The sequence below is a fragment of the Molothrus aeneus genome, chromosome 9 (genome assembly GCF_037042795.1).
Source record: "Molothrus aeneus isolate 106 chromosome 9, BPBGC_Maene_1.0, whole genome shotgun sequence".
Lineage (NCBI taxonomy): Eukaryota > Metazoa > Chordata > Aves > Passeriformes > Icteridae > Molothrus > Molothrus aeneus.
In genome coordinates this window covers 28,629,967-28,657,137 of record NC_089654.1, presented here as the reverse complement: position 1 = coordinate 28,657,137, position 27,171 = coordinate 28,629,967, and the positions used below count along the sequence as shown (strand labels likewise).

The window sequence follows — 27,171 nt, the reverse complement described above, 5'->3', positions numbered from 1 at the left end:
GGCGGCGGTTGGCGGGGGCCGGGCCGCTTCCTGCGGCTGAGGAGGCGCTCGGGCGGCGCTGCGGGACCGCGGCTCGGCGGTGGCGAGGAGCCCGCGCCCGGCGTGAGTGAGGCGGCTCTGCGGGCCGGGGGGCGCGGGGTGGGCCGGGCAGCGCTGCCCGGGCGGGCTGGGGCAGCGTGGGCTCCGCGGCTCGGCTCGGCACGGCTGGGCTGGGCTCGGCGTGGCCCTTCGGCCGGGCCCGGCGGAAGGGAGCGGTGCCCGTCCCGCAGGAGCTGCCGCCGGCCGAGCCGAGTTGTGCCGCGGGGGCTGCAGGGCCGGGCTTTGCTGGCAGAGCCGCCCCTGAGCCTGTTGCTGCCGCGCGGACAGCGCGGTTTAAATGCCTTTATTTTGCCTGTATACGTGTGTGTGTGTTTTCCCCTCCTCCCCGGCTTTCAACGTGGGTTTAAGGGGATTAAATCTGATGCAACGGGGGGCTAAGAATAGCCTGCTGCACGTTCCCTCGCGTGTGCGGGGTGCTCCGGGGGCTCACGGGACAGCCCCGGCGGGACGCGGCCGTGCCCGGTGCCCCGGCAGCCCCGAGCTCGCCTCGGAAGCGCTACGCGGTGCCCTAACCGGGAGGAATTGCCTGTCTTTATTTGGGAACCTGAGTAATTTGCAAGTGTGGCAGACAGCAAGTCTGAGCTTATTCTTCATTAGCCAGCTCCGCTGGTGTGTCTGGGATAATGCTCCTAGAGAGTGCTGCCTGTGAAATAAGGTTCTTCTTCACGTAGCTATAACAGTTCTGTAGTTCAATTTAAATATTTCATTTATTGTTGGGTTCAGGGTTCCAATCTGACAGTCCCAGTCTTCCAAAAATGATCTTGCTTTTCCTAAATTTAATTATTTTTTTCCCTCTTGTGAATGCTACTTGTGTTTATTTTAAGGTTTAATTCATTCTCATTCTGTCATTGCTTTTCCCATAGTTCAGTGGTTTCCCGTTTCTCACTTGTTTCTGGAGGGGTAGAAGCCTGTGACTATCAGTGTGGAAGCAGAACACCTTTCTGTTCTTTTAATAGATTTTTACAAAAAAGTTAGGCTTATTGCTTTGAATAATAATTGAATTAAATGTAGTCCTAAGTGAATAGCTATCGAAAATGAAATTGGGGCAAACGATGCCCTTGTAAAAAGGGTTAATTTACATTAGAATTAGAAGTTAGTGGTTGAATATGAAAGGCCTGTGCAGTTTGCAACTGTTATTACTCTCAGAAAATGAATATTTGGAGTGGAAGTGTAGTGAATGTCAGGCAGCATCATTCATCTTTGCAGATGTAGTAGCATTATTAGCATCCCTCTTACCTCTGGGGCACAGTTATCTTCAATTTCCAGACACAAGTTTTATCTTCTATCAAATTCTGGCTCTGCAGTGTAGCTGGTGAGCAGCGCTGTGCTGTTTATTAGGTGCCAGCCTGCCTTAAATCTCTGCTAAATGTGTGAGGCAGAGATACCTCCTGGCTCCGAGCAAGGAGTGACAGTGAGCACCCTGTCACTTCAGATATTTTTCCCTTTGGTGGAACAGTTTTAAGGATTCAGGGAGGCAGGCAGTTTGCTGACTTTATAATGTGTGTGTTCTGTTTGGTAAGGAATCTTTGTGCAGCCGTGGTGGAAATGTTTTTAATGCTGGTGATGTTTTCTTCTGCTTTATTCTCTGCAATCCAGGTATTGTTATTCTGGGATGTGAATTTATAACTGGATAAGAGCTCAAAGGCACATTAGGATGTGGTTGTGGGCAGCTCTGTTCTCTTAGAGGAAGACTGAAGAAGGGAAAGAAGGTTATTTTCACTTGGAAATTGTTGGTTTCCTTAGTTTTTACAGAGACAGGGTAACTGAGAGGTGTTTTAAAAGATTTTATTCTATTTTCAGTCATGATGAATAGTGAGACACAAGAGATATAAAACTTAACACCATTCTATCAGAATACCAAAAATATATCAACTCATTTGTAGAGACAGAGCCTAGCAAAGCATTCCCTCAAAAATTAAAAGTAACCCATAGGAAAATCACCTTTTTTTCTCTTTTCTTTGTTTCCCTGTTGGATCAGGTCTTGAAGTGTAGGGTGAAGGTTTCTCTTCACGGTGCATGGACGGAAAGCCAATGCGCAGGTAAGACACAAAAACAATTGTTCTTCTCTTCCCCAAACAGGATAAATCATGTGGGTTGGTTTTCTGTGTGCCTGGACTGTAAAATGTTGTGTGGTTTTGGATTTTTTTTTTTTAAGCCTAGCTGTGGGGAATTGGGAAATAAATCATTCCTCTTTAGTCCCTTCTTAAATATATTTAGTTTTCAATATTTACAAGGCCAGATGTCTTTAAGGAAAAGTATGGAAGACAAGTTACTGTAGTTCTCCATCCCCTTTTCCACTTCCCCCATTTACTATCATGTTTAAAATTCAGTATTTAATTACTTAGGTATCGAAGCTGTGGAAAATAGACTGCCTAGGAATAAATTTAAACTTGATTCCCAAGGGGCATTATTTTTCCCTTGAGGAAGGGAGTTTGGTGAGGTGTTGGGTGAAAAGGAGATTTCCTTTTCTAATTATGGATGCCAGCTGCCTCAGTTCTAATGAGCTGGAGATGCAGCTGAAGTTTAATTCAGGGGAGTTCTTGCTGTGGTTGTGTCAAAAACATTCTCTCTCATAGAGGGAAAAGTTGTCACAGTAGTTCAGCATGATGACAGGTTTGCAAACATGGTTCCCTGCTAGTTCTTGTTGATTTTCCTTGCTTGATGGCAATCCACAGCAAAATTTAACAGCAGATACATTTCTGTACATGATACAGGCTGTGTGGAAGCAAAGTTGCCTGAAGTTCTTCACCTCTGAATGGATTGGAGAGAACTCGGGCAGCTTGCTTGGTCTGTTTGTGCTCCTTGGGATGTTGAAAGAAGGAAAACTTTATTGTGGGTAAATATAAACATTAATGTAAGGGGAGGCAAGGCTTTTAACAAGAGATGAATATATAAAGCATTGTTAGCCACAGAAACCATTAGCCTGGGTTCTGTGTAAGGAGGCAAGAAGAAAGTAGCCACTTAAACTCTTGAAGAATGGCACAATGCTGTTTTTATTAAATGAATTTTAATGAATTTAATTTGCTGTGCCGCTGCTGCAGTTCAGCAGTGAGTAAACCTGGGCCATGACAGAGGCTGAGCCTGGGTATTGTGCTGCATTTTTGCCAAGATAAGAAATGTGGTTTGGTCAGTGAGGGGCTGTATGTGACTTTTGCAGTGAATTCCTTTTCTTTCAAGATGGATTAAATACCAGATGAGCTTTCTTTCATTGTAGCCCTCTTCAGTGGAGATTGTTTAAATCTTAACCAGTTTTTTAGGTTTTGATGTTGTGCTCCATTTATCAAGATGTTTTTGCAGAATGACATAAAATTGATAACTAGCTTGGCTTGTGTTCTTGTTTTCTCCCTACTTTTTGTGTTCCTGATGGGGAAATTGAGGTTCTAAACTCGTTTCTGTGCCTGCTGTTTTCTGTGTCACACTGAGGCAGAGAATTCACGTGCTGGAGTTTGTGTCTCTGTTTGTGGGTTTGTGGCCTTGGACTTGCTATTGTGGAAGTTCTGAGTGCCACTCAGTTTTTGTTTTTGTGGTGGGCAGCAGCAGAGAGCTGAAGGAGTGGAGGTTTTTATTATTGCTGCAGCCTGGCCTGACAAGCACATCTCTGCTGTGAGCTGTGGACTCCAGTTCTGGAATACACTCACCTGCTTTAAGGGCTTCAGTGTGGCTTGTTAACATTTCTGTTTGTTCTCCTCCTATTGCCTGTCTTAGCAGGAAATGATAAAAGGTTCCTGATTGGATTTTGGCCACAGATCTTCCTATGAACTCCAGCTATGTAGATGGCAGAGCATTTTCTTTTATCCTTTAACTCAGGGCTCTGAAGCCAATTTAACACCCCCACGTGAGGTGGGGCAGAAAGGAGAAATAATGATCCACAGCTCTGCCTGCCCAGGTGGTGCCTCAGGTTTGAGCTTTTATGTTTTTCAGATTCTGGGCTGCTTTAGTGTGTGAGTCTGGGCTTCCTATGAGCTCTGTGCACAGAGCAGGGAGACAAAACAATTCCTGCTCCAGCTAGGGACCAAGGACAAATGATCCAAATCTCAGCACCAAGAGCACAAATGTGGGCTGAAGAGAGAAAAACAAGAAAAGTGGGACTTCATGGGCTAAAGCTGTAATTAAGCCATTAACTGCAATACACTAATAGACCAAAACTTCTAAAAGTGAGAGACCCCATGACCTGTCGAAGAGGGGAGTGGGGCTTGGCCAGTAATGGGTTAATAAACACAGTGAGATGGTATCAAATGTGTACAGCATTCAGAGGAGAGGAGGAACAGCTTGAACAGACAAGGAATTCCAGCTATTCCTGTCAAGATTATAGCAGGGAACACAGAATTGCTGCTGCAAACAGGATTTACCCTGCATTAGGAATGAAGGGGTGGTTGGGGCAGGCTGCTCTTGCTCACTGTCAGCAAGAGAATGTGGCTTTGCTGAAGGGAAAAACAAGGCAGCAGGGACCTCTGAGTGAAGGGCATGGTCCCACAGCACCCAGATGAGGAGGGCAGAGCAGGTCTGGTGGCCAGGGCCAGACAGGAGTCCTGGACCCCTTGGGCAAGTAGGGGTGAGGAAGGAAGGAGGGAAATCAGCTGAGGATGGGTGGATGCACAGTCAGCTGCAGACATATCTTCAGCATAGCTCAGGCACGAGGGCTTGAGCAGCTCCCAAACAAACTGGGGAAGCTCTCCCAGCTCTTCCTCACCCAGCTTTTTGCTGGCAGCCTTTTCCCAGCTTGCAGCAGTGCTGGATCAGAGCAGCCAGACCCAGCAGGAGGAAGGAGGCTGCAGATCCTGGTCATGCACTCAGGAGTTTTCCAGCTGCCTGGACATAGCTCTTGCCCAAAACAAACTACAAAAGGCTCAGGAAGGTTTTGGAAGGCTCCAGTAATGACCTCCTCTTTCAGAGTATGGGCATCCTCAGTTTCACCCTGACTGGGATGTCACAGTAGTTCAGCACCATGTCACATTTTCCTCAGTCAGGGTGAAACTGAATTTTCTGTTCTTGGTCAGTAAAATTCAAACTAAGCAATATAAGTAGGGTCCTTGCTGGTTTCCTTTTGTGTAACATAAAATAGTATTTCAGTCAGGTTTATCTGCTTGTTTGCATAAGTTTGTTGAGAAAACTTACTGGAACCTTGCTAGCTAGGCAAGAAAATGAATCATTTTTCCTGATAATCAGACTTCTAGCTAACTTGATGCCTGGAGTACTGATGCCACAATAAAGCATTTCCATTTACTTGGTTGGCTTGTTGTGGTGGTGGCTTTGGTTGGGCCAAGTCCATGGCCCTTGTTCTTGCAGCTCTGTAATGAGTATAGGAATTATTTCTTCATTTCAAATCAAGGCATTGACAGAAATCACTACCAGTTTGGTTTGTTATTTTTATTTGCTACTAAAATCTCTTGCCACTGAAATCCACTCCAGCAATGTATGATTTTTGGATTTCAATTGATGTTTTTAGCCTGAAATATGTGTTCCATAAGCTTTGGGTCAGCCTGTTGTTTTCTACTGAACTGTGTTAAAGCCTGTTTGTAATCTTGTGCTAAAACACACACTGTCTTTAAAAAATGCAGATTTGAAAGTTAAGGTGTCCTTATGACAGCATGGGAGGGAATTTTCCCTAGGTGTGTGTTATTAGGTATTTTTTTGAACTTTGGGAGGAGCTGCTGTAAGGATGGATGTCTCATACATGCCCCTGTTAATGAATGAAATTTTGGGCATTAGTGGAATAAAATGGAGGCAGAGCAGCCTGTTCATTTAGCTGAGTTAGTGTTGCAGACTGCCTCTGTTCCCATTTGTACTTCTCAGCAGTGTGCCACAAAAACTGATCCTTTGTCAGCCCTTTCATAATCCCATTGTATTTGCTGATTTCCCCAGCCCTGCATTTTGATGGCAGCTAATCCCAGAATATCTGCAGAGCTGGGTGTGAATGTTTTATCCTGGCACACACACACATTTCCTCTGGATCCTCAGCCCTCCTTAATCACCCTGGCTATTCAGGAGCAGCTCTGAGTTCTGTGGGGGGGGGGATGCAGCTCCCCTGCCATGTGAGAATCAAGTACTGCCTTCTGTCTTTCACACCTCTAAGCTACTCACTCATCATTTCATTCTCTGTGCATATTTATGCATAATGCACTCAGAATGCAGTGGAATTACAATTTTTGTGGAGACACAAGCCAGCAGAGGTGTCCTTTAAATTCACACTTCTGTGCCTGTGTGTAGCAGCAACCCACCGAGCTTCACATCAAGCATCTGGGTTGATCCAGCTTGGAAATTCTTAAGCCAATTGATCACTGGCTTCTGTACCACCCAGAGATCAGTTATGGGTGAATCAGGAATGTTTGGTTGTTATTCTTTGTTCCATCCATTCAGTCTTCTTTAACCATTAACCAGCACTTTCTCCCCAGGAGTAAGGAGGCTGGGGACAATGCGGGCTCTCAGATCAATGCTGGTGGGAACAATGCAGGAATGACTGCAGTTCTTGCTAACCAGACACCTTTTCAGTGAGTTAAAGATGTGTTCAGCAGGGCCTCATTTGGGCAGAAAAATCCTGTTCTGTCCTGGCTAGGAAAGACAAGGGCTACTGCCTAAATATGGCCAAGTAATCCTGTGGCACAAGATGGTACATCCCATTGCCCTGTGTGGGCAGGGAGTCTTGGGCTGTGGGATTGGCAGGAATATTGGGTATTTCTTCAGGCAGCATGGCCTTAATCCAGTCTGGCTGTATTTAGAACCTGTGCCACTCTGAGATCTGCTTTAGGGCTGTTTTTAGTGGGAGATGAGGAAAATCTTATAGGTGGGACAGAAGGGTTGTGTGCTTTCAGGAAAACCTACAGGTGGGACAGAAGGGTTGTGTGCTTTCCAAAAGGATGCCCTGTCCTGGATGTGCACCATCTCTTCTGAGCTGTAGTTACATGAAATGGGTTTTTATTTGGAAAATGCTTCTTCTGTTCTTTGACTGACAGCCTGGTCAAGACAAACTGTCCAGAACTGTAGTAGCATGTGTTTTAAAAGAGCTCTTACTGTGTTCTTTTTTTTCCTTCCAAGGGTTGGTTTGACATAGTTCAAAACTCTTAATGCATAATAAAATCAACTCAGCTTGCTTAGCAAGAGCCAAACTCTACAGGGGAATGTTTGTCACCACCTTTCTACATCTTTTGGTAGAGGGATTAAATTACTTACCTTCTGGCCTTGGCTGCTAAGGACTGTGAAAATAAGCTAATTAGGTAAATTAATCTTCAGCCCAGGTTTCTTGGGGTTTTTGCAGGGGTACCATTAATTGTGGTTGGTGTGTGTTGCTGCAAGGGCAGTTTAGTTTATGCATTGTTTGTGAGGAACTTGGCAGAGCTTCAAGAATGATTGTCAAACCCCCCAAAGGTGAATTTGGGTTGTGAGGGACAGGAGTGGGTGGAGGAGAGTGAGAGGCAGTGTAAGAGCAGAAGGATTTGTCAGAGGTGTCAGGGAAGCAGAACAGTGATGGATGTAAAAAAGATGGAGCAGGGATAAAAGTCCAAGGCATTTAAGGTGCAGAGGCTGAGCAGGAGGAGCAAGCAGCAAAACCCAAAGGGGAGCCTCAGCTGGATCTGTGTAACCAAGACAGGAGGAGGAGGAGGTAAAGGTCTAAAATATCTGAATATGATGATCAAGGAGAGGGTGTGGAGGGAATGGGAAAACAGGCTAAGATGCAAGTAAATAATTTGAACTGCTGCAGAGTCTGGTTTCCCAGTGCTTAGAAAGTGCATTTGACATAATAATGAGGGGAAAAGATGTGAGGTGTTTGTTTTTTAATTCTTTCCTTCAAGCCTGTTGCAAATTACGTTGAGCCATGGCAAAGCCAAGCTTGATTTCTTTTTAACTCTTAATATGAACAGTGGGGTAGTGACAGCTCACAAATGCCAATGGATCAGGGAAAAACTGGTAGTGGCCGGCATGTTTTGGGTCTTTCAGTACATCTTCAGTGGTGATAAACCATCAATATCCTGATATTTTGCTCAATGTCCTTTAATTGCTCTAAGTGATGGTTTTCCTTTGATGTGGGAGAAGGCAGCAGTTTCCTGGTTTTTCCTAATTGCCTCTGAAACTGGGAAGAGACTGTGTTTCTTCTTTGTGCCTGTAACTTAGTTTATGTATTCTTAAGTGATTCTTCATTTCTGAAGTTACCATCCTGACTTCCTGTTCTTCCTTTTTAGGTAGGTTGGCAGTGGTGGATACTTATTTTATCTTTTTCCTGTTTGGTTTGATTTGGTTTTGCCTGCCTTCTGCCATTCTTGGGGAAGATTAACCTTCTTTTGACACATGTCAGGGAGGGTGGGTTGAGTCAGGAGACTCCATAGCTCAAAGATAATTGAAGAGGTGCTGATTAAAATGGGTATTCTGTGAACCTGAAAGATGCTCATGGTAGTCTGCAGGCCGTCTTGAGCTCCTGAAGTCTGTGTGACAGTTGAGAGTGTTCAGACATTACAGTGATAAGTGACCCCATTAAAAAAGTAGGTAGAACAGAGAAGTTTGGTTAAATCACAGAGCTGGAAATCCATCTCCACCTCTGTCAAAGAAAACTCCAGCATTTGACAGTGGGCAAGCCAGCTAATCTGTGCTTTGAGTCACTCTGTGAAATGGGGATAATGTGCCTTTACCACACGAGGCTACGGCGAGGTTCAGCTCATAAATATGGATGTGTAGCTGGATATTACAGCCGTGTGTCATAGAAAGCCTATAAAAATAGCAATAAATAGAAGCTTGCTGCAAGTTGGCCTTTGTTTACTTCTAAGCAAGCTTTGCTTGGAGATGGATTCCTCTTCCACGTGGTCACGTGCTCGTTTCCACCTCCCGCCGTGGACTTACGGGCAGGGCTTGTGTCTCTGTCCCTCAGGCTTGTGCTGGGTGCGAGCTGTGGAGCTTCAGGTCCCAGCTGGCTCTGGGATCCCTGACCATGGTGCTGTATCTGTATCTCCTGCGCTGCAGGTGTGCCAGCACTCGCCCAGGAGAGACCGGAATGGACGTGACCAGCCGCTGCACCCTCGGAGACCCCAACAAGCTGCCCGAGGGCGTGCCGCAGCCCGCGCGCATGCCCTACATCTCCGACAAGCACCCCCGGCAGACCCTGGAGGTCATCAACCTGCTGAGGAAGCACCGGGAGCTCTGTGATGTGGTGCTGGTAGTGGGGGCCAAGAAGATCTACGCCCACAGGGTGATCCTGTCGGCCTGCAGCCCCTATTTCCGAGCCATGTTCACCGGGGAGCTGGCGGAGTCGCGGCAGACCGAGGTGGTGATCAGGGACATCGACGAGCGCGCCATGGAGCTGCTCATCGACTTCGCCTACACCTCGCAGATCACCGTGGAAGAGGGGAATGTCCAGACCTTGCTGCCAGCTGCTTGTCTTCTCCAGCTGGCTGAGATCCAGGAGGCTTGCTGTGAGTTCCTCAAGAGACAGTTGGACCCTTCCAATTGCCTGGGCATCCGGGCTTTTGCTGACACTCACTCGTGCCGCGAGCTGCTGAGGATCGCTGACAAATTCACCCAGCACAACTTCCAGGAGGTAAGGAGCTGGCGTGCTGGAATTGGGATGTAAAATGCATCAATGTGGCCTTGAGAGCTTTCAGCAACTCTCATTTTGTCCTTTGTTTCCAAATCCTGCCTTTTCACCTGCTCTGTGCCCTGATAGTGATGGGTGCCAGTGATGGGACCCATAGTGATGGGTGCCAGATGTGCCAGATGTTAAGTGGAGAGGAAAGAGGAAAGAGGTGGCAGGACTGTGTTGTACCAGTGGATGGTATATGATGCACAGCATTTCTTCCCTGAAAGGTGTGTAGTGAGTGCTTTGTGGGAGTCAGAGTTGTGGGTGCAGTTGGATTTGGCATTGAATCTGTCCTGCCTGCACAATGGTTTGACATTCCACTCCTCTTTCAGAAATATTCTGGATTCTACATGGTTGGAGAGGGGGAAGGTGTTAAAAGTAAGGACAACACATCAACAGAACTCAAGGAATTTGATGTTGAGCTCTGGGATTGGAAAAGTGGGTGTTTGGGGGAGCGTGAGGCTGCCTCAGGGGAGTCTTCAAATCCCTGGTTGTAGCAGAACTAGAGTTTTGCATCTATTATTCAGCAGAAGCTGTCTGAAAGTAATTCAGATGTGTAATATTGTAGCTGACCTTTATAAACTCAAGTTTCTCATCCTTTGTTAATTCTGCCTAGATGATTTTTGGTGAAAAAAATAATGTCAGCAGCTGGTTCAGAGAAGGATCAACATAATAATTAAGGATTGTGTGAGCAATAGTCAGAGAAAAGTGAGTCTTTACTGAACTGCTACAGAAAAATCTCCTCTTCCCACCAGCTTCACAGGGAGATCCTTTCCAAAGGGAGGAACTCCAGGAACTCCTGGTGCTAATTTAGTTTCCCCAGAGAAGCAGCAGTATGGAAGTGCTGTGAGTGATGGCAGCTTGTGTCTTTTTTTTTCCCTTCTGACATGTAAGAAGCAGGTTGGAATTGTATTAATTTCAGTCAGGTAGTACTTAAGAAAAATCTGAGCAGGAGCAACACAACAGAACACAACTGTTGGACACAGTGAATACAATTCTTGGTATCCAAAAACATCAGTTTACTATAAAAGCTGCAATTAAATACATCTTTTCCAACCAAATAGAATTTTCTGGTAAGATGAGTGGTTTTTTTTTTTTTTAGAACTTGGTGGTTTCCCAAAGCCCTACATTTTAGCTGGCCACTTCATATCCTCTGTGCTTGCTCTGCACTTCTTTTCTTCTGGATTTGTTGGTTTTGTTTTGGTTTTTTTTTTTGGGGGGGGAGGTGGGGGAGCAAAATGCTGTCCAGATGGTTGTTTATTTTCAGTGCTTGGTTGTTTTACTGGTTATTAGATCTTGTTATTACATGAGTAGGGCGTGCTTACAAGCCTCTAAATAACATTTTAACAGCTTGACAGTTTTGTTTTAAAATGTTTTAGTATTAATACATGCAGCTGGCTGTTAAGAGCTGCTTGCTATGGGCCTCTTTTCTTTTGCAGTCCCTTGAAGACAACTTTCTGTCTTCCTTATCCCTGTTAAAGCACAAGGAGGAAAAAGAGAAGAGAGCACTCTTCCTCGAAGATGATGCAAATTATAATTGCCTTGACTTAAACACAGCCTCTGGAAAAGTGAGGCTTAGATTAGAGCACTATTTCTTTGGCCTGGGCAGGTTTTGGTGTCCAGTTCAGTGCCCCAGGAGTTCTGCAGCTCTTAATCCTTAATAATCACTTCTTTTGCTCCCACTGTTTCTCTGCAGACAGTGTCAGTGGTGCTGCTCCTTGGGATTGCATCCCATTCTGGCAGTATTTTCCATCTGGGGAGTGCCTTGGTGATCCCTGGGGGAAGCCAGGCACTTGTCTGTTTAACATCATCCACTGTGGAGGTTGAAAACTGATAAAAAAAGAAATAAAAAGCTGATAAAAAATTTGCCTTCCTGTGCAGAGGCGGTGTGGTCATTGTTCCTCCCAGCTGGCAGAAAGCAACGTGAGCTGGGAATTTCCTGGGTGCCAAGGTGAAATATTGAGCAGCAGGCACCAGGCCAACCCATGCAGTTACTTTGAATGCAGTTTGAATTGCTTCATGTCCTCTGCTGTGCTAACCTCTGCTTCTATTAAATTTTTATGTGTATTGCTGCATTACATCATTAACTTCTTGGTAAAATGTTTTTGTCAGTTTTTTCTATTCCTCCCAATTTAATTTGTTGCCTATAACTCCTAGTGGATTTTGTGCATATAATGTGAAATGGTTCTATTAACAACTCCACTGTACAAGAACAGCCTTTGTATTTTTTTTTTTGTCTCTTGACATTTGTGTGTAGGGAAAAATTGTATTTATGGGTGGACAACTTGCACTTTTATCAACAGACAAAAATTGGACTCTATATTGTATAGTCTGACATGAATTCTCTCTGTTTATAAAAGCACTGATGTTCAGGAATGCTGCAGAGGAGCCAATTCTTGTCCACTAAGCAAGTCAGTCAAATAGATCATTAATATTAGTCAGGTAATTATGAGTGTCCTGATAATTAAGCCAAAAAAAAGCCAAAGCATTTTAAATACTGATTTGTTTTACTATGTAAACTAACAAGTTTTACAGTAGTAATAATTTGGTTTAAAGAAGTGCTTTGAGTTTTGTGAGGGCATCAATGCAACTGGGTGTCCTGAGGGTAAAAGGGAGAGACTGGATGAGCATCTTTAACTTGGGAATTTCCACAGCTGCTGTTTCCAGGCTCTGCAAAAGCTGCATTTAAAAACCATCTGAGTAAAGGTTACACATAAGCTTTGTAGGAGGAAGGGGGACTATGGAAAAAAGCTGATAAAGATCTTTAATGACCAACCCAGTTCCTACTTAAAGGCTGAAGGAGTGTGTGGGCCAACCTTGCTGTGGCCTTTAGTGTCCCCAAAAGCTCAGGGTGCCCAAGAACCAAGTCTGGTAACTGATCTCATGGTCCTCTTTGTTCTTTTTTAATAATATTTTCTGTTGTCAGTAACTGCATATTTGTTCAGTGCCCTTAAATAACTTCTTCAGGTAATTAAAAGGACTGCACAGCTGACTGCTGTTGAGTTGATCGTGTCAAAGAGTGTTTTTCTTTAATTTATGCAGCAAATTGTGAAATAAGTCACGGAATTCTAATGTGGTCACAGATGATAAGGGCAAGCCAGCATTCAGTTATTTTCTGTCCCTTTTGGAAATTGCAGGCTGCAGACTGGGACTGCTTGCAGGGAAGGTGAGCTGGCAGTTATCAGTCAGGCCATTTCTGCAGTTTTAATTTTGATTCTTGTACCTTTCCCCATCTCTCTGGTGTCTGTGCAGGAGCTGTGGTGGTGTGTGAGCTCCCAGGGCAGTCTGAGTGACTCATGCTGTGTGAGCAGTCCCCCAGCAGCAGCCAAGGCCTCCTGAGAAACTTGGTTGCTATCTTGGATGCTGAAGGAATTAATGTGTTTGTCAGTGGCTTGACTTTCACAGGAGATCAGTCCTTAGGGGCTCTGGAGGCTCTGATTCCCTCTTTAGTGCATCTCGACTCCTGCACACTCCATGTGTATATTTAGAGCAAATGAAAGAGGCAGGATCAGATGAGTCTCCTGAAATATTTTCTGTTCTGCCACAAATCAGGCTTTCTGTGTTCTCTGCAATGCCTCTGGTAACTTGTTTGAGACTCTTATTTTTGTGCTGTTTTGCTTTCCTCTGCGCTCCAGTGCTGCTTTTTAGTCACGTATTTATTGCGGGTTTATTTCTGCTTTTTGTATTAGACACGGCAAACAAGGAGGCTGATTTTAAAGAAAGGCTTTGTTTTTCCTGAATTTTGAAACCTGATCAGTGTGGTTTAACCCTTTAAAATTGTTAAAGGGTGTAAAAGGCACGCCCATCCATAAGTGTCTTGTTGTGTTGCTGGGGGCTGTGTTCTGCCCAGTGCAGCAAACCCTTTATGTGTGTTGGTCTTGGAACTGATGGGGATTGGCTTTTTACTGGGTCAGTCCATGAAGTGCTGGAGTGCTGAATGGCTCTGATGCTTTGTCCTTACTCCCTTCCTTTTTCCTCTGCCTTTCCCAGGTGATGGAGAGTGAGGAGTTCATGCTGCTTCCTGCCAACCAGCTCATAGACATCATATCCAGTGACGAGTTAAACGTGCGCAGCGAGGAGCAGGTGTTCAATGCTGTGATGGCCTGGGTGAAGTACAGCATCCAGGAGAGGAGACCCCAGCTGCCACAGGTAATCTTGGGCACAGACACATTCCAGGCTGCTTTATCCAGGGCCAGAGGAATGAGGGGTGCTAGGGTGGTGCCAGAGCACTTCTGAATGATGTAAAGCCACCAAAGTTCTCTCTGACTCCCACCTGTGTTAGGTGGCTTACACTGTCCTTCATCTAGGCTGGCCAGAGCCTTCATTAGGGGATTTGTTGGATTGTTCCTAGCTAGGACTTGCCAAACGAGCTCACTCCAGCAGTCTGTCCAGACAAACCTGCCTGCACTGCTTGGAGAGTCGTATCACACCACAGTGGAGAGGAAAAGGCTTGTCTCACTTTGCAGTGCTTCTTTAAGCTCTGCTGCTTCATTTGTGCCTCAGCCCTCACAATGTTACAGTGGAGCTTGTCACAATGGTTTTGTTGGAATGTGATGCTTCATCTAAGCCAAGGCATTTCACAGAGCAGAACCCATTCCGACAAAGCTGTCAGCCCAAAGCCTCTGAAGTCTGGGCTGGATGATCAAAAGAGGTGAGCATCTGCCTGCCTCCCTGTTTCTGCTTTGGAAAGAGATGTTAAATGCAATTTTATTTACTGGAAAGCTTTTGAAAATGGTTTTAAGTAAACAAACCAAACTGGAAAAAGCTGCTCTTCTCAAGGCAGCTTTTAATGCTTTTATAACTGTTTGCCTCTGTCTATATGTGCTTGGGCCTTCAAATTCTAAACTCTTCTGAAAGATGTGTTGTTTCTTATTGTTCATTTACTCTTCAATACCACTCAGGTTTAAGAGAGCTAAATGCTTGATAAAACACTAACTTAACTAGTGTTCAGGCAGATGTCTTGACATCTGTAATTTTCTAAAGGTTTCCAGCTGTTGATAGATTCAGTGGATTGTCCCTTTCTGAAGACTGATTTTCTGCTGGGTATCTAAACTGGGATATTGAAAGGGCAAATGTGCTGTGAGACAAACTGCATTCAACTAAAATTCTCTTGTTTTCCATTTGGCTTCTTGCATCTCTGTGGGTATCTGTGGTTTCACCATAGGTGTTGTGGTTTGTGTTTCAGGTCCTGCAGCACGTCCGCCTGCCCCTGCTGAGTCCCAAGTTTCTTGTGGGTACAGTGGGCTCTGATCCACTCATTAAGAGTGATGAGGAATGCAGGTAAATCTCTTCAGCCATTTACAGAATTGGATTATGTTGTCCCCTGAAACTGTGCTCATTTGTCACTGGTAAATGGGTGGTGCCTCATAATTTCGTCTTTGGCAACTGGCAGGATAGGAGAAGCAAGAAAAATTGTTTTCTATTTGCATAATAGTCACTGGTGCACCCTAGAAGTGGTTTTGTTCTTTCAAGTTTGCAGTGAAATGGCAAACTTTGAATGTGCAGTTTGACTGTTGATAAAAGACCTTTCAGTGTATTGGTTTTCATTTTGCCTTTTTTTTTTTTACCCCCTCTAGTCATGGCCTCTTATTGCAGCTTAGCTCTTGCATGGCTTTCATGATGATCTCTGTGGGATCTAAAGTAGTTTTTCTATGTAGAATGTCTGCACTTTGATAGCAGAATTGAACTCTGGGATTAGAGTCTGCTCTTTCCCACAAGGATAATGCAGGGAAGTTTTCATTTCCTCTTTTTATGGTATGAGTCTCACCTTTCTGGTTCTGCAGAGTTCTGTATCATCCACAAAGCAAATGATCTGTCTTGTGCATATTGTAAAGAAGTTCAGAGCATAGGCTAAATTATTCTCTTCCTGAATAAGCATTCATACTGGGGGAATTCCACATTTGTAGAGGGAAGGAGGACTTTTTGTTCTTTTTTGTTTTAATCGAGGGTTTGGAATATTAAGATTAGTCCAGGTGGCAAGTCATGAATGGATGGACAGTGTGAGCTGGCCAGAGCTGATGGAGAAAATATTCATCAGAAGGGTACTATCTCCATCTATTGGTCATGTGTGTATTATGTATTTGTGTGCTTTCCAACTCCTGTTCTCTTCCGAGGCAAAACCACTGACTGTTCAGTTTTTAGCTTGAGGCAGGCTGGGTTTTTCTTTTCTGCACAGTAAGCCTGACAAATCTCTTGTCATATGTATTTTTTTTATCAGTCTTTTTATAGCAAGCTGTATCTATTATGAGCTCTGGCCAAGCACTGGTGCTGGTTTGCTGCTGTCACTGTGTCAGTGGCTCGTGAACAGCCGATGAGCATTGAGGTGACAGCGTGAGTTTAACCGGAGCCGCTCACGCTCTTCTCCTGTGACTTGGCAATACCTGAGGTGCATGACTAGTGCTGGCTGCTCTTCCCATCAGTTCTGATTGGCCCCTTCTCCCAAGACTGAGCTCTGGGGGTTAATATTTTCCTGTCTTGCACAGGGATCTGGTGGATGAAGCCAAGAACTACTTGCTGCTGCCCCAGGAGCGGCCGCTGATGCAGGGACCGCGAACGAGGCCACGCAAACCCATCCGCTGTGGGGAGGTGCTCTTTGCAGGTGTGTGTCCCTGCAGCTGTGTCTGTGTGTCAGCAGGAGGTGCTGGAGGGGCCATTTGAGGAGTGGCTGAGGTCACTTGGTCTGCTCTGCCTTGAGAGGAGAGCTCATCATGCTTTACAGCTTGCTTGTGAGGAGGGAGGAGAGGCTGGCACTGATCTGGGCTCTCTGGTAAGCAGCAATAGAACCCGAGGGAATGGGCTGGAGCTGTGTCAGGGGAGGCTTCATTTGGATATTGGACAAAGGTTCCTCACCCACAGTGGAGCACTGGAACTGACTTCCCAAGGCAGTGGTCACAGCACCAGGCCTGACAGAGCTCAAGAAGCATTTGGACAACACCCCCAGGCACATGGTGGGGTTCTTAGGGCTATCCTGTGCCAGGCCAGGAGTTGGACTTTGATCCTTCCAACTCAGGATATTCTGATTGTATGTATTTTTCGCACTGGCTTAGGCAAGGAGACTCCAGGCAGGATTTTCTGGTGGTGGTGTTCCCATAAAGTCTTCACAACCTATTTCTGATGTGACCTATGCATTAATATTTGAAAGTTTGAGTTACCTTATGTTTCTTACTCACATGATTTCTTTGGTGCTGTGCAAGCCACAGCATTTCCAAATTTCAGTTCAGGCCCTTGAAAATCTCCTTCTATTTTATAATTACAAACCTCAGAAGGAGCAACTTAGAGACGAGTCTGCAGGGGGGATTTGTGCCAGTACAGGCAGTGTGTGAGCTCAGTGAGTGTTTTTGTGATCCTGGTTTGGTTTTTGGCTGCAGTGGGGGGCTGGTGCAGCGGGGATGCCATTTCCAGCGTGGAGCGCTACGACCCCCAGACCAACGAGTGGAGGATGGTGGCTTCCATGAGCAAGAGGCGCTGTGGCGTCGGGGTCAGCGTCCTGGACGACCTCCTCTATGCTGTGGGAGGCCATGATGGCTCCTCTTACCTGAACAGTGTGGAAAGGTAGGTCTCCATAAGGCCCCTGTGCAGAATTTCAGCTGTGAATGTTCATGTATGAATCACAGTTTGACAACCACTGCTTTTGGAGGCAGAGAACACATATTTGTTTCTGTTCTCCAAGCACAGAGTGAGCTGTCCAGCACTGTCCACTTCAGTTTCTCATTAGACAGTGACTTTTTATCAGCTGCTTCTGTATTTGCTTTCTATAGAAACTGCTAAACACGTGCAGCTGTATCTGCAGCTCACCTGCACCCTGGGTGCAACCTCTTAGGAATTGAGTTCATTTTGCTGTTTCCTCCTGCCTTGCACACCTCTGGTGCAAAATCTTTTGTGCCACATTATCCCCAGCTTAATGGGACAAGCCAAACCGCTGGCATAAGGAGGCAATCTCTAGGAGATGGGTGTGGGTGTGTTGGGAGGAGTGGTGGTCCTGGTTAACCTTCCTTGCAAGTGAGGGTTTGTTTTTAGTGTTGTTGAGGAAGGTTGTGGCTGCATTTCTCTTCACAGAGAAAAGCAAGGCACAGAAGGTGGGGTTACAGTGGGCATTCCTTCGATGCTGAGGGAAAGATCCTGGATTATTTTTTTTGTTGAGTGGCAACTTGAGAGTTAAGGAACCTTGGCACATAGGCAGAAGAAGGAAAATAGGTCAGTTTTAGGCCTGTGAAAGATTGAAGTCAAACAAGTTTTACCAAGCTTCCTGTTTCTGGGAGCTGTATAGGGCGATTCCCATGCCTGAAAGCCACATGACTCAAGCTCTCCTACTACTCTAAATCTTGGCCCTGTAGCAAACCCAATGAGCTGTAAAAATACCTCCTTCCACCTCGAGCCTCCCCTTCTTCCTACCTATCTCTCTGAATGCTCCCAACTTCCCAGATAATGACCCTTGTGTTGTATCTCCCATGTCCTGCATTTCTTTGCTATGCACTGCATTTCTTTGTCTGTGGATTCCCAGGTCCCTCTTGTTCCTGCATATTTTATCTGGAAGTCCCAGTGCTGGCTGAGTTCCTGTGTGAGCTGCAGGGAACAGAGCAGAGTTAACTCTGCTGCAAGTTACCACATGCCAGCCAGTCTCTCTCAGGAGCCTGAACCTTTGATCTCCAGCTTGATTCATCCCAACCTGCAGTTTGAACATCCCTGGAATAACATGGAGGGGATGCATTGTATCACTTCAGGGCTTTTATCCAGCTTACAAAGAGCTGTGCTGCAGTTGAAGCTCAGGATAGGCAAGTTTCACAGCCTTAGTAGAGCTCCCAAGCATGGGAGAGTCTGAAGCAGACCTAGGCAGGTAATTTTTGCTGTTTGGTGTGTTTTTTTTTTTTCTCCAGGTATGATCCAAAGACCAATCAGTGGAGCAGTGATGTGGCACCCACCAGCACCTGCAGGACCAGTGTTGGAGTAGCAGTTCTTGGAGGTTACCTCTATGCTGTGGGTGGCCAGGATGGTGTCTCTTGTCTCAACATTGTGGAGAGGTACATTTTAATTCCAAAAAAACTTCAAAAAAGTGAGCACAGCAAGAAAAAGGGTCTCTTAGAGGGTGCAGCTAATGCAGATAAGCTGGAGAGGGGATAGGAACTGTACAAATCTTACAGGGATTTTTGTTTGGGGAGAATAAAGTCAATCTTCCTGCCCCTTTGTGAAGAGGTCAGCACTTCCCTCAGCTCTGGTGTTTATTCTTTTGCCAGGTACGATCCCAAAGAAAACAAATGGACTCGAGTGGCTTCCATGAGCACCAGGCGCCTGGGAGTGGCAGTGGCTGTGCTGGGAGGCTTCCTCTATGCTGTGGGAGGCTCTGATGGAACATCTCCTCTCAATACTGGTATGCCTTTTGCTGGCCCTTCGTCCTAGGCAGGGCTTGTCCTGGTCCTGGGAGCCTGTCATGTCCCCAGATGGCTGTTGAATATCTCAGTGATCAGTTGGTGGAGTTTTTTTTTCTTTAAATATTGTTTTGCCATACAATAACTCACTCTCCAGACTTGTGAGCCCCTACTACCTGATTGTGTGTCATATTTTTGCTTTTTCAGTGCTTCATTTGGCAGTATGTCCTTAATACAAGGATTTGATCATTTGCATAGGAGTTGCAAGCAGTTTTTTTTTTCTTTTAAATTCCTGCAGCAGCCATTTTTGCTGTAGGAAGGAAGGTGCCAAAGGTAAAACTGCTGCAGGTCAGTTTGTAGCATTGCCAGCTCCCTCTTGAGTATGGAGATAGGAGAGAGACTAGCAAGAGTTCTTGGGAAGAAAAGAGAGAAAAAAAGGGGTTCATGGCTTTGGAAGAAAAGAGAGAAAAAAGGGGTTCATGGCTTTGGAAGAAAAGAGAGAGCAAATGGGTTCATGGCTTTGGAAGAAAAGAGAGAACAAACACGTTCATGGTTTTGGAACAGAGAACAAATGGGTTCATGGCTTTGGAAAAGAGAAAACAAAGGGGTTCATGGCTTTGGAAGAAAAGAGAACACAAAGGGGTTCATGGCTTTGGAAAAGAGAAAACAAAGGGGTTTGTGGCTTTGGAAGAAAAGAGAACACAAAGGGGTTCATGGCTTTGGAAAAGAGAAAACAAAGGGGTTCATGGCTTTGGAAGAAAAGAGAACAAAGGGGTTCATGGCTTTGGAAGAGAACAAAGGGGTTCATGGCTTTGGAAGAAAAGAGAACAAAGGGGTTCATGGCATTTTTGGTGTGTGGAAATGAGGTCCAAAAGTGCCCTCCCCACTGCCTGCCAACCCTGCTGACCGCACACCTTCCCTCCCTCCCTCGGCAGTGGAACGCTACAACCCCCAGGAGAACCGCTGGCACACGATAGCCCCCATGGGCACCAGGAGGAAGCACCTGGGCTGTGCTGTGTACCAGGACATGATCTATGCTGTGGGAGGCAGGGATGACACCACAGAGCTCAGCAGTGCTGAGAGGTACAACCCACGCACCAACCAGTGGTCCCCCGTGGTGGCCATGACGTCCCGGCGCAGCGGGGTGAGTCTGATGCCTCAGGTTTTACATTTCATATTTTCCTGTCGTTGTTGCCATTAGAAATGAAGGGATGGGGCTATTTTCAAGCTAAGAATGATTTATTGCTCAGATAAACATCAGTCTCAGAGCCCGTGGTGTTTTAGAGGAGGAAGCATTCAGCCATGGCTTGAGAGGAGTCACAAGTTCTTTGTTACAAGGCAATATAGAACTTTCTAACCCAATAGACAGTTGCCACAGAATTTATTTTGCTTTTCTAACCTATCACCTTTATTTACTTCTGCTGCACTGTGGATACTTTTATCCAGTGGCTTCTGTCTCACTTGCACACTTGTAACTTCTAAACTCTTAGCTTATTCTATACAACCACACCCTTACATTACAAACCCTTCACCATCTTATCAATACAGTTTCTCACTTATTTAAAGCATATTCTTACAACTATAGAAACATAAATCTATGATTTTTCTGCTTAATGTCTGTGTATTGTACTTTTACATCAGTCCAAGCTTCTTCCAAGGCTGCAGATCAGATCCTTCAGTGTCTGTGGAAGTTCTGTTTTTCTGATTCCCACATATTCCAGATTCCATACTGCATTAGTTCATAACTCTGAACTCCATATAAAGTGTTGGCAGTTCTCCTCACAGCTCAGTCACACAGAACAATCCTTTTCCAGCCCCAGAACCAAGGGCACCACTGCATCTCCAGGCCCAAAAAGTGCAAACAACAGGGAATGGAGGAGAGCAAACTGGGAGGATGGGACTGCATCACCTGGAGCTGGAATTGGACAATGAACCCCAAGATGGAAATGGACCAAAATTTATAAAAGTGTGAAAACTTGTGACTGGTCATCCATCTTGGGTGTAGCCTTGTACTGCCCAAGGTGTATCCTGTGAAGGCCTTTAATAAATCCCTACTTTATTCCTTTAATAAATCCCTACTTTATTCCTTTAATAAATCCCTGCTTTACTCCTTTAACACTGCCTACCCCCTGTTCTAGGTAGCCCCTCCAGGCATCAGGTGGGGCTTGGTGGGCTCCTCTGTGCCACGTGTCACCATGTGGGGACAGAGGGCACAGGGCAGGGTGTCATTGTCACTCTTGCTGTGGGGAGAGCACCCAGTGAAGTGTCAGTCTTCTCACAAGGCTCTCCTGCTTCCTCCTCTGCATCTTCACCTCTTCTCTGTGAGGGAAAAAGTTTGCAAAAACCTCTCTAGCAGGACTAGAGGGTGGAGAGATAGCCAAGTCACGCCCCAGACAGCTGTTGAGGATGGGGAAATGAGACATTTGAGGGTGTTTTTAAATATTTTTGGGGTTTGTATGCAGCCAACTAAGCCCAAAGCAGAGGAGCTTTTAGGTGACATAGCTGTACTTGGTATGAAACACCATGAAAGAACACTATCAAATTAGTACCTGGATCTCTCTGGATGAATGAGGAGGTAAAAACACCCACTTGCTGAGAGGAAAAAGCTGGGAAACTGGGTTAGCATGTGTTCAGATACATATTCCCAGCAGACTCTCATTGCCTTGAGGCATGTGTGGGAACAGGGTTCCTGGGCTTTCATTGCCTCTCCTCCTGAATGCTGTGAGTGACAGCAAGTTCCCATCCACTACTGATGGTGGTGATTTCTTGTGAACAACGGGTTACTGCAGTGTTCTCAGCAGCCATCATGGCTGGGGGGATGGAAATTCTCTGGGTGTTTATCATGAGATATTGGATTATGTGGTAAGGAGAGGCTGAGCTCTGTCTGTGTGTTAGTGTTCAGTGTCTGGTGAGGCAAGTATGACTCACAGTTTGAGCAGCCACTGGTTTTTGAGGCAGAGAACACATATTTATTTCTGTTCTCCAAGCACAGAGTGACCTGTCCAGCACTGTCTACTTCAGTTTCTCATTACACATTGACTTTTTATCAGCTGCTTCTGTGTTTGCTTTCTATAGAAACTGCTAAACACATGCAGCTGTATCTGCAGCTCACCTGACTTCCTCAAAGCCAAACAGGGACCATTTTACAATGTGTACCTTCCCTTTTTTCTGTTATACTCCACGTTTTGCACTGGAAGTGATCATGTTTTGATGTTTCAGTGTTTTCAAAGATTAAATAGAAAGTCTGGAGGCAAAGGTGATTACAGGTAGTCCAAGCCACAACCTGAAAGGTTTGAGACCAGGAACTTGCCTGTGGTTCTGCTACTTCAACCAAGTGTTGTGAGCTGGTAGATATTCTTTCTTGGGGAAGAATTTCAGTCCAGAACATAAGTTTTGTATGGAAAAGGTTTAGATTCTCATGTATTTATCATCACTCAGATGGTTCTATTTCTTGTAGCTGACAATAAGGGGAACCCTCTGCTTTTTCTTTGAGAGATTCTCTATTCTGAGATACATATTTAACTTTCCATGTCTCATTTTTTAGGGTATTTTATTTGTGCCATGCCCTAAAGAGAAAAACCCCAACCCTCTCCTGCAGACTGCCTTTCACCAAACTCGGTTATTAAATAGTTTCATTAATATTTTCATTTTAACCCTTCTTTTCAGTATCCCAGCTAAGTAGCTGCTGTCTGATGGCTGTTTTGCAGGTTGGCCTGGCTGTGGTGAATGGACAGCTGATGGCAGTGGGGGGCTTTGATGGCACAACATACCTGAAGACCATTGAGGTGTTTGATCCAGATGCCAACACGTGGAGGTAACTTGAATTTATGTGGCAATCAAACAGTGAAATCCAGCCAGAGCTGTCCCAGGCAAAGTAGGAATGTGGCACACACCATGACACAGAACTTGTGTGGGGTAGAACCATCACAACATTCCCATTCTGGCTTCTTGCCTTGCAAGAAAGAACCACATTTTGAAAAATATCTCACTATGCCCCTTCTGTTCATTTTGGGCTGAGTCTCTCCTGCATCCCAGTAAAACTGAGCTTATCTTTAGCAGAAGGAACTCACAGCCACCATGTAGAATTTGGCCTGTTCACTTCTTGCTTTCAATGTGAGGCAGTGATTTCTGAATCCTTTTGGTGGAGACAAAACACTTCAAGCACGTGATATTACTCTCCTTTAAATCAGCAGGATTCAGCCACTGGAAGAATCACCAAGCTGAGACAAATAATATGAAATTGCTGATCAAAATATATGCTGAGCAGAAAAGAAAGAGGAAAAATAGCCTTTCTAGTCATAACTATACTTGAAAACAATTGCTTTTGTTTTCAATTCCAAAATGCAATTAGCATAAAGTATCAAACTCCTGTGGCTATTTTTGCTGCTATGGTGATCTAGCAAGGGTGGGGAATGGGGAGAAATTATTGTTCTTATTCTTACTAGTGATAATAGTAGTTTAACCCTTCACTGGTGAGAATGGCTGTCATGAGCAGCAGTGGAGGAATTTCCCCTGGTTTGGTGAGCCATGGATCCACAGGACCTTTTGAACTGCTGAGGAAACCAGTTGAGGAGAGAGTGGTACATACATCAGGTTCCTTATGGAATGGTTTCAGCTACTCCCTGTGACAGTCCAGAGTTAGGAGTGACTGCCTGGCAGGCATTCACACAGCTTGGGAGCTTATTCAAGGTATTATTAGCTTGTGGTTTTTTCCTCCACTAAACTCAATATAGGTGACCAGCTTCCATGGTCTTCCCTTTCTTTTGTATCTTGAAGATATTTTTTATTTTTCAGCTTGACTGAGAAATGATTCTGCTGCAATTTGGCTTTAACAAAGCTGTTTGGAGAACTTGCTTCTCCTGTTCTGCCAGCAGGCTCCAGTGGCACAGAGGGGGACATGCAGCTGCAATCTGTAGGGATCTGATATCCCTGTGAAATGCAGACACCATTGCAGTCAGCAGATGGTGCTTGGGATGTGTTAGATCTCAGTTGGCTCAGCTGAATTGTAGGGGTTTAGACATAAAAAATAAATTAGTTGAATTGAGAGGACTAAGCCTAGTCCTGTGATACCCAAAACCTAGCTTAAGGTCAGCTACAGCTTACAAAGTTCTTTTCTTACCAGACAGGTAAGAAAGGTTCTTTTCAGCTGAATGTAGGGGTTTAGACATACAAATTAAATTAGTTGCATTGGGAGGACTAAGCCTAGTCCTGTGTTACCCAAAACCTAGCTTAAGGTTAGCTACAGCTTACAAAGTTCTTTCCTGTCTTGCACATTACCAGACAGGGAGCAGCAAGTATTTATTTAACAGAAATTTGGTGTCAAATCAAGCAGCAGTTTCTGTTCTGAGAGAAAAAGGCACGAGCAAATACAGCTGTTAACTTATGAAGTGTGTAAGATGGGTGCTCCACAGCCTCTTCTTCACTTTAAGCAGACATTAAAGATGGTTCAGTGTTTCCCATGGCAGCTCCCAGAGGTTGGTGTCCCCACGGAGGAGGATGTGTGACTGTGGAATGTTGTCTCTGCAGGTTGTACGGCGGCATGAACTACCGGCGGCTGGGCGGCGGCGTGGGGGTTATCAAAATGACACACTGTGAATCTCATATATGGTAAGCTTCCAGAGGGAGGGAGTCCCCTGCCTTCTCATTCCTAGAAAAAAAAAACAAACTGAAGAGACTTGTTGACACTGGACCTCTTTGCAGCTCTAGTATGCACGGTCTAGCTCCAATGTAACTCTTTGTCGGTGAACTCTTTCTATGGAATTCTAAAAACTGACATCTGTGAGAGCGTGCCCCGCGGGAGACCACGTTGTCAGACTCCAGGGAACCACTGGACAAAAGTAGAAGTGTTGCTTATGTCCGTATTTTTTCTAAATAGTTTGACATTTTTGGAATAAACCAAACTGTAACAGTTATTGTAGCCTAAAAGGATGCTGATGTAGAGCCTATACACTCTGTACTGGGAGTCTGGCCAGGAGGAGGCATTCCTGCTTTCCCTCCTGCTGTGGGAGCAGGGGATGTGGCAGCTGTTTGGTGGGCGAAAGAGAAAAAAAGTGATACAGAAAACATTGCTTTTGCCTTATTTACAGAGAGCTTCAAAAAAAAAAAGTACTTGACCTGCAAGGTGCCACCTTTGCACAGAAGCTTTTCTGTGCACAGAGTATATTTATTTTTTCATTTGATTTGTATCATGTATTTCCTTTGTATCGCTCACAGCGATGATTCCAGCTTTTTATATACATCTGTGTGTGCATATATATATGTATTTTATATATATATATATGTATATGTGTGACTTGCATTTTGACCAGCTGGTGGTTTGGGCAGGGCTGTGTCCTGCCAGCTACTGTGGTTCCAACCCTTGTGGTATGATTTGGATCTCTTAGAGGACAGGAGAGCTGTGAGATGGGTGCCCTGAGTATCTTTTCAGAACTGGAACTCTCATCGCTCAACTGAATCAGTCAAGTGCCCAGAAAGGGTGAGAGGGAAAGGATTTCAAGCAATGCCTTTTTACTGTACAAAAATTCAGCTTTTCTCTCCTCTCCTCTCTCCTGTGTGTGAACCTGTGCTGGTTTGAAGGTGAACCAGCAGGGGAGGAATTAACCCCACAGAAACACCTTGTGAGAGATTTCAAGTCAGAGTTGCAATTCAATAGAGAGATGACAGTAAATGCAATGAATACACAAAGAGTGGCTTAAAACCAGTCCTGTTTAAACAGTGGTTGCAGTTCTGTTAGAGTGATGGATGAGGTCTTGTCAAAAGCACTGGTCCTGTGGAAAGGCCTGGTCCTTCTTTGGATGTCCAGTGGTGGTGGTTGTGTCCAAGTCCCCAAAGCCCCAGATCATGGACCCTCAAAGCCAGGCAGGAATGTTGAATCCCTCCCCCAGAGCCAGGGATTTCCCAATGAAATGATGGAATCCTGAGTCATAGGATATTTGGGGAGTCCCTGACAGGACTCTGCCCACTGGCAGACATGACCCTCCTGAGGCTGGGTGCAGCTTTGTGAGGACAGAGAGAGAACACTGCACCCAGGTCCCAGCTGTTACAAAGGACCCACCACTCACAGGAATAATGCAGGAATAATATCAGAAATAATGCAGCTGGGTGTGGAATACATTTTGGCTACACCCACACTGGTACTTTATCCTGCAACACTGACAGAACTTAAATCCACCTAGCTCTAGCTCACTTTTAAAAGCCTTTTTCCTCCTGTTGCCTGCTTGATAGCAGTTCTTGTCTGAAGCAGGGTGCAGGTATCATCTGTTCATTCTGATACCCACTTCTTGTGTTCTTGCTGGAAGGCAGACCCACAGCCAGCTCCTTCCTGCTGGAAAACCTCAGACCAGCCTCACCTCAGCTGCCCTCTTGTCTCTGTCTGTAGAACTCCTGACCATGATGGATGGAGCCCTCTCTTGGAGTGGTTTTTGTGCACTTTGCCTGTGTGTGGTTAGAGCAGGGAAAGGTGTGAGGCTCATTTAAGAGTTTGGAGGGGAAGGGCTGTTTTCTGGCACTGTGAATAACTGTGGAGTCACCCAGGACTGGGGGGGGAGAGCAGGGAAGAACTCAAGACTCAGCAGTTCTGTTTTTACTGTAATTCCTATTGAGTATGGAAGAATGAACTTTTGCACCTGATCTAACTGTGGACCTTACTAAATTTCATTTTGAGAAAGAGGACTGTCAATTCTTAAGATGAAAAAGGCAGTGCTGACACCTTAAGTTCTTTAACTTCATAGTTTGATTCATGTAACTCAGACTTTAATGTGCTTGAATATAGTAAAAAATACACTACAGTCATAAATGGGACATTAAAACTTTTATAAAAGCCCCTTCCCCCCTAAAGGTTGGTATTCTTGTGTTTACATATGAAGATCATTTGCACCTTTACAAGGAAAACAAGTATTCTGTAAACAAATGTTTACATGTATCATTTATGCTTTTTTCTAGCATGAGTAACTTGTATAAATAGTGCTATCTTAATAAATTTCTTCTATGCTGTTCTTGGTTTGTTCCTTGGGGTGAATGAAAGCAGTGGGAGGTGTTTTTCTGTGGTTTATATGGACAAAGATGCTGGAGGGTTTTTTTTTTCCCCCCCAGATAAATCCCAGTAAAAGAGGCTTAAAACTCTGCTGCTGTTTCTTGTTATCCTTCACATCA

At 45.1% G+C, this 27,171-nt stretch overlaps 1 protein-coding gene across 3 annotated transcripts; it reads left to right on the top strand.

Annotated features, from left to right (window-relative positions):
* Positions 1-27,014, top strand: KLHL20 (kelch like family member 20). 3 transcript variants are annotated; one of them, XM_066555862.1, is made up of 13 exons: positions 1-102; positions 2,078-2,138; positions 9,046-9,619; positions 13,649-13,807; positions 14,844-14,938; positions 16,141-16,256; positions 17,026-17,209; positions 18,532-18,675; positions 18,889-19,022; positions 19,956-20,164; positions 22,728-22,834; positions 24,547-24,627; positions 24,721-27,014. In XM_066555862.1, exons 2-13 carry the CDS (start codon positions 2,116-2,118, stop codon positions 24,749-24,751), a joined length of 1,857 nt encoding a protein of 618 aa, XP_066411959.1. In that variant the 5' UTR covers positions 1-102; positions 2,078-2,115; the 3' UTR covers positions 24,752-27,014. The 3 variants fall into 3 exon arrangements, with proteins under 3 accessions (XP_066411959.1, XP_066411960.1, XP_066411958.1); XM_066555863.1 differs by having other exon boundaries at positions 24,547-27,014; XM_066555861.1 differs by lacking the exons at positions 1-102; positions 2,078-2,138 and having other exon boundaries at positions 9,014-9,619.
* Positions 27,015-27,171: the final 157 nt, after the last annotated feature.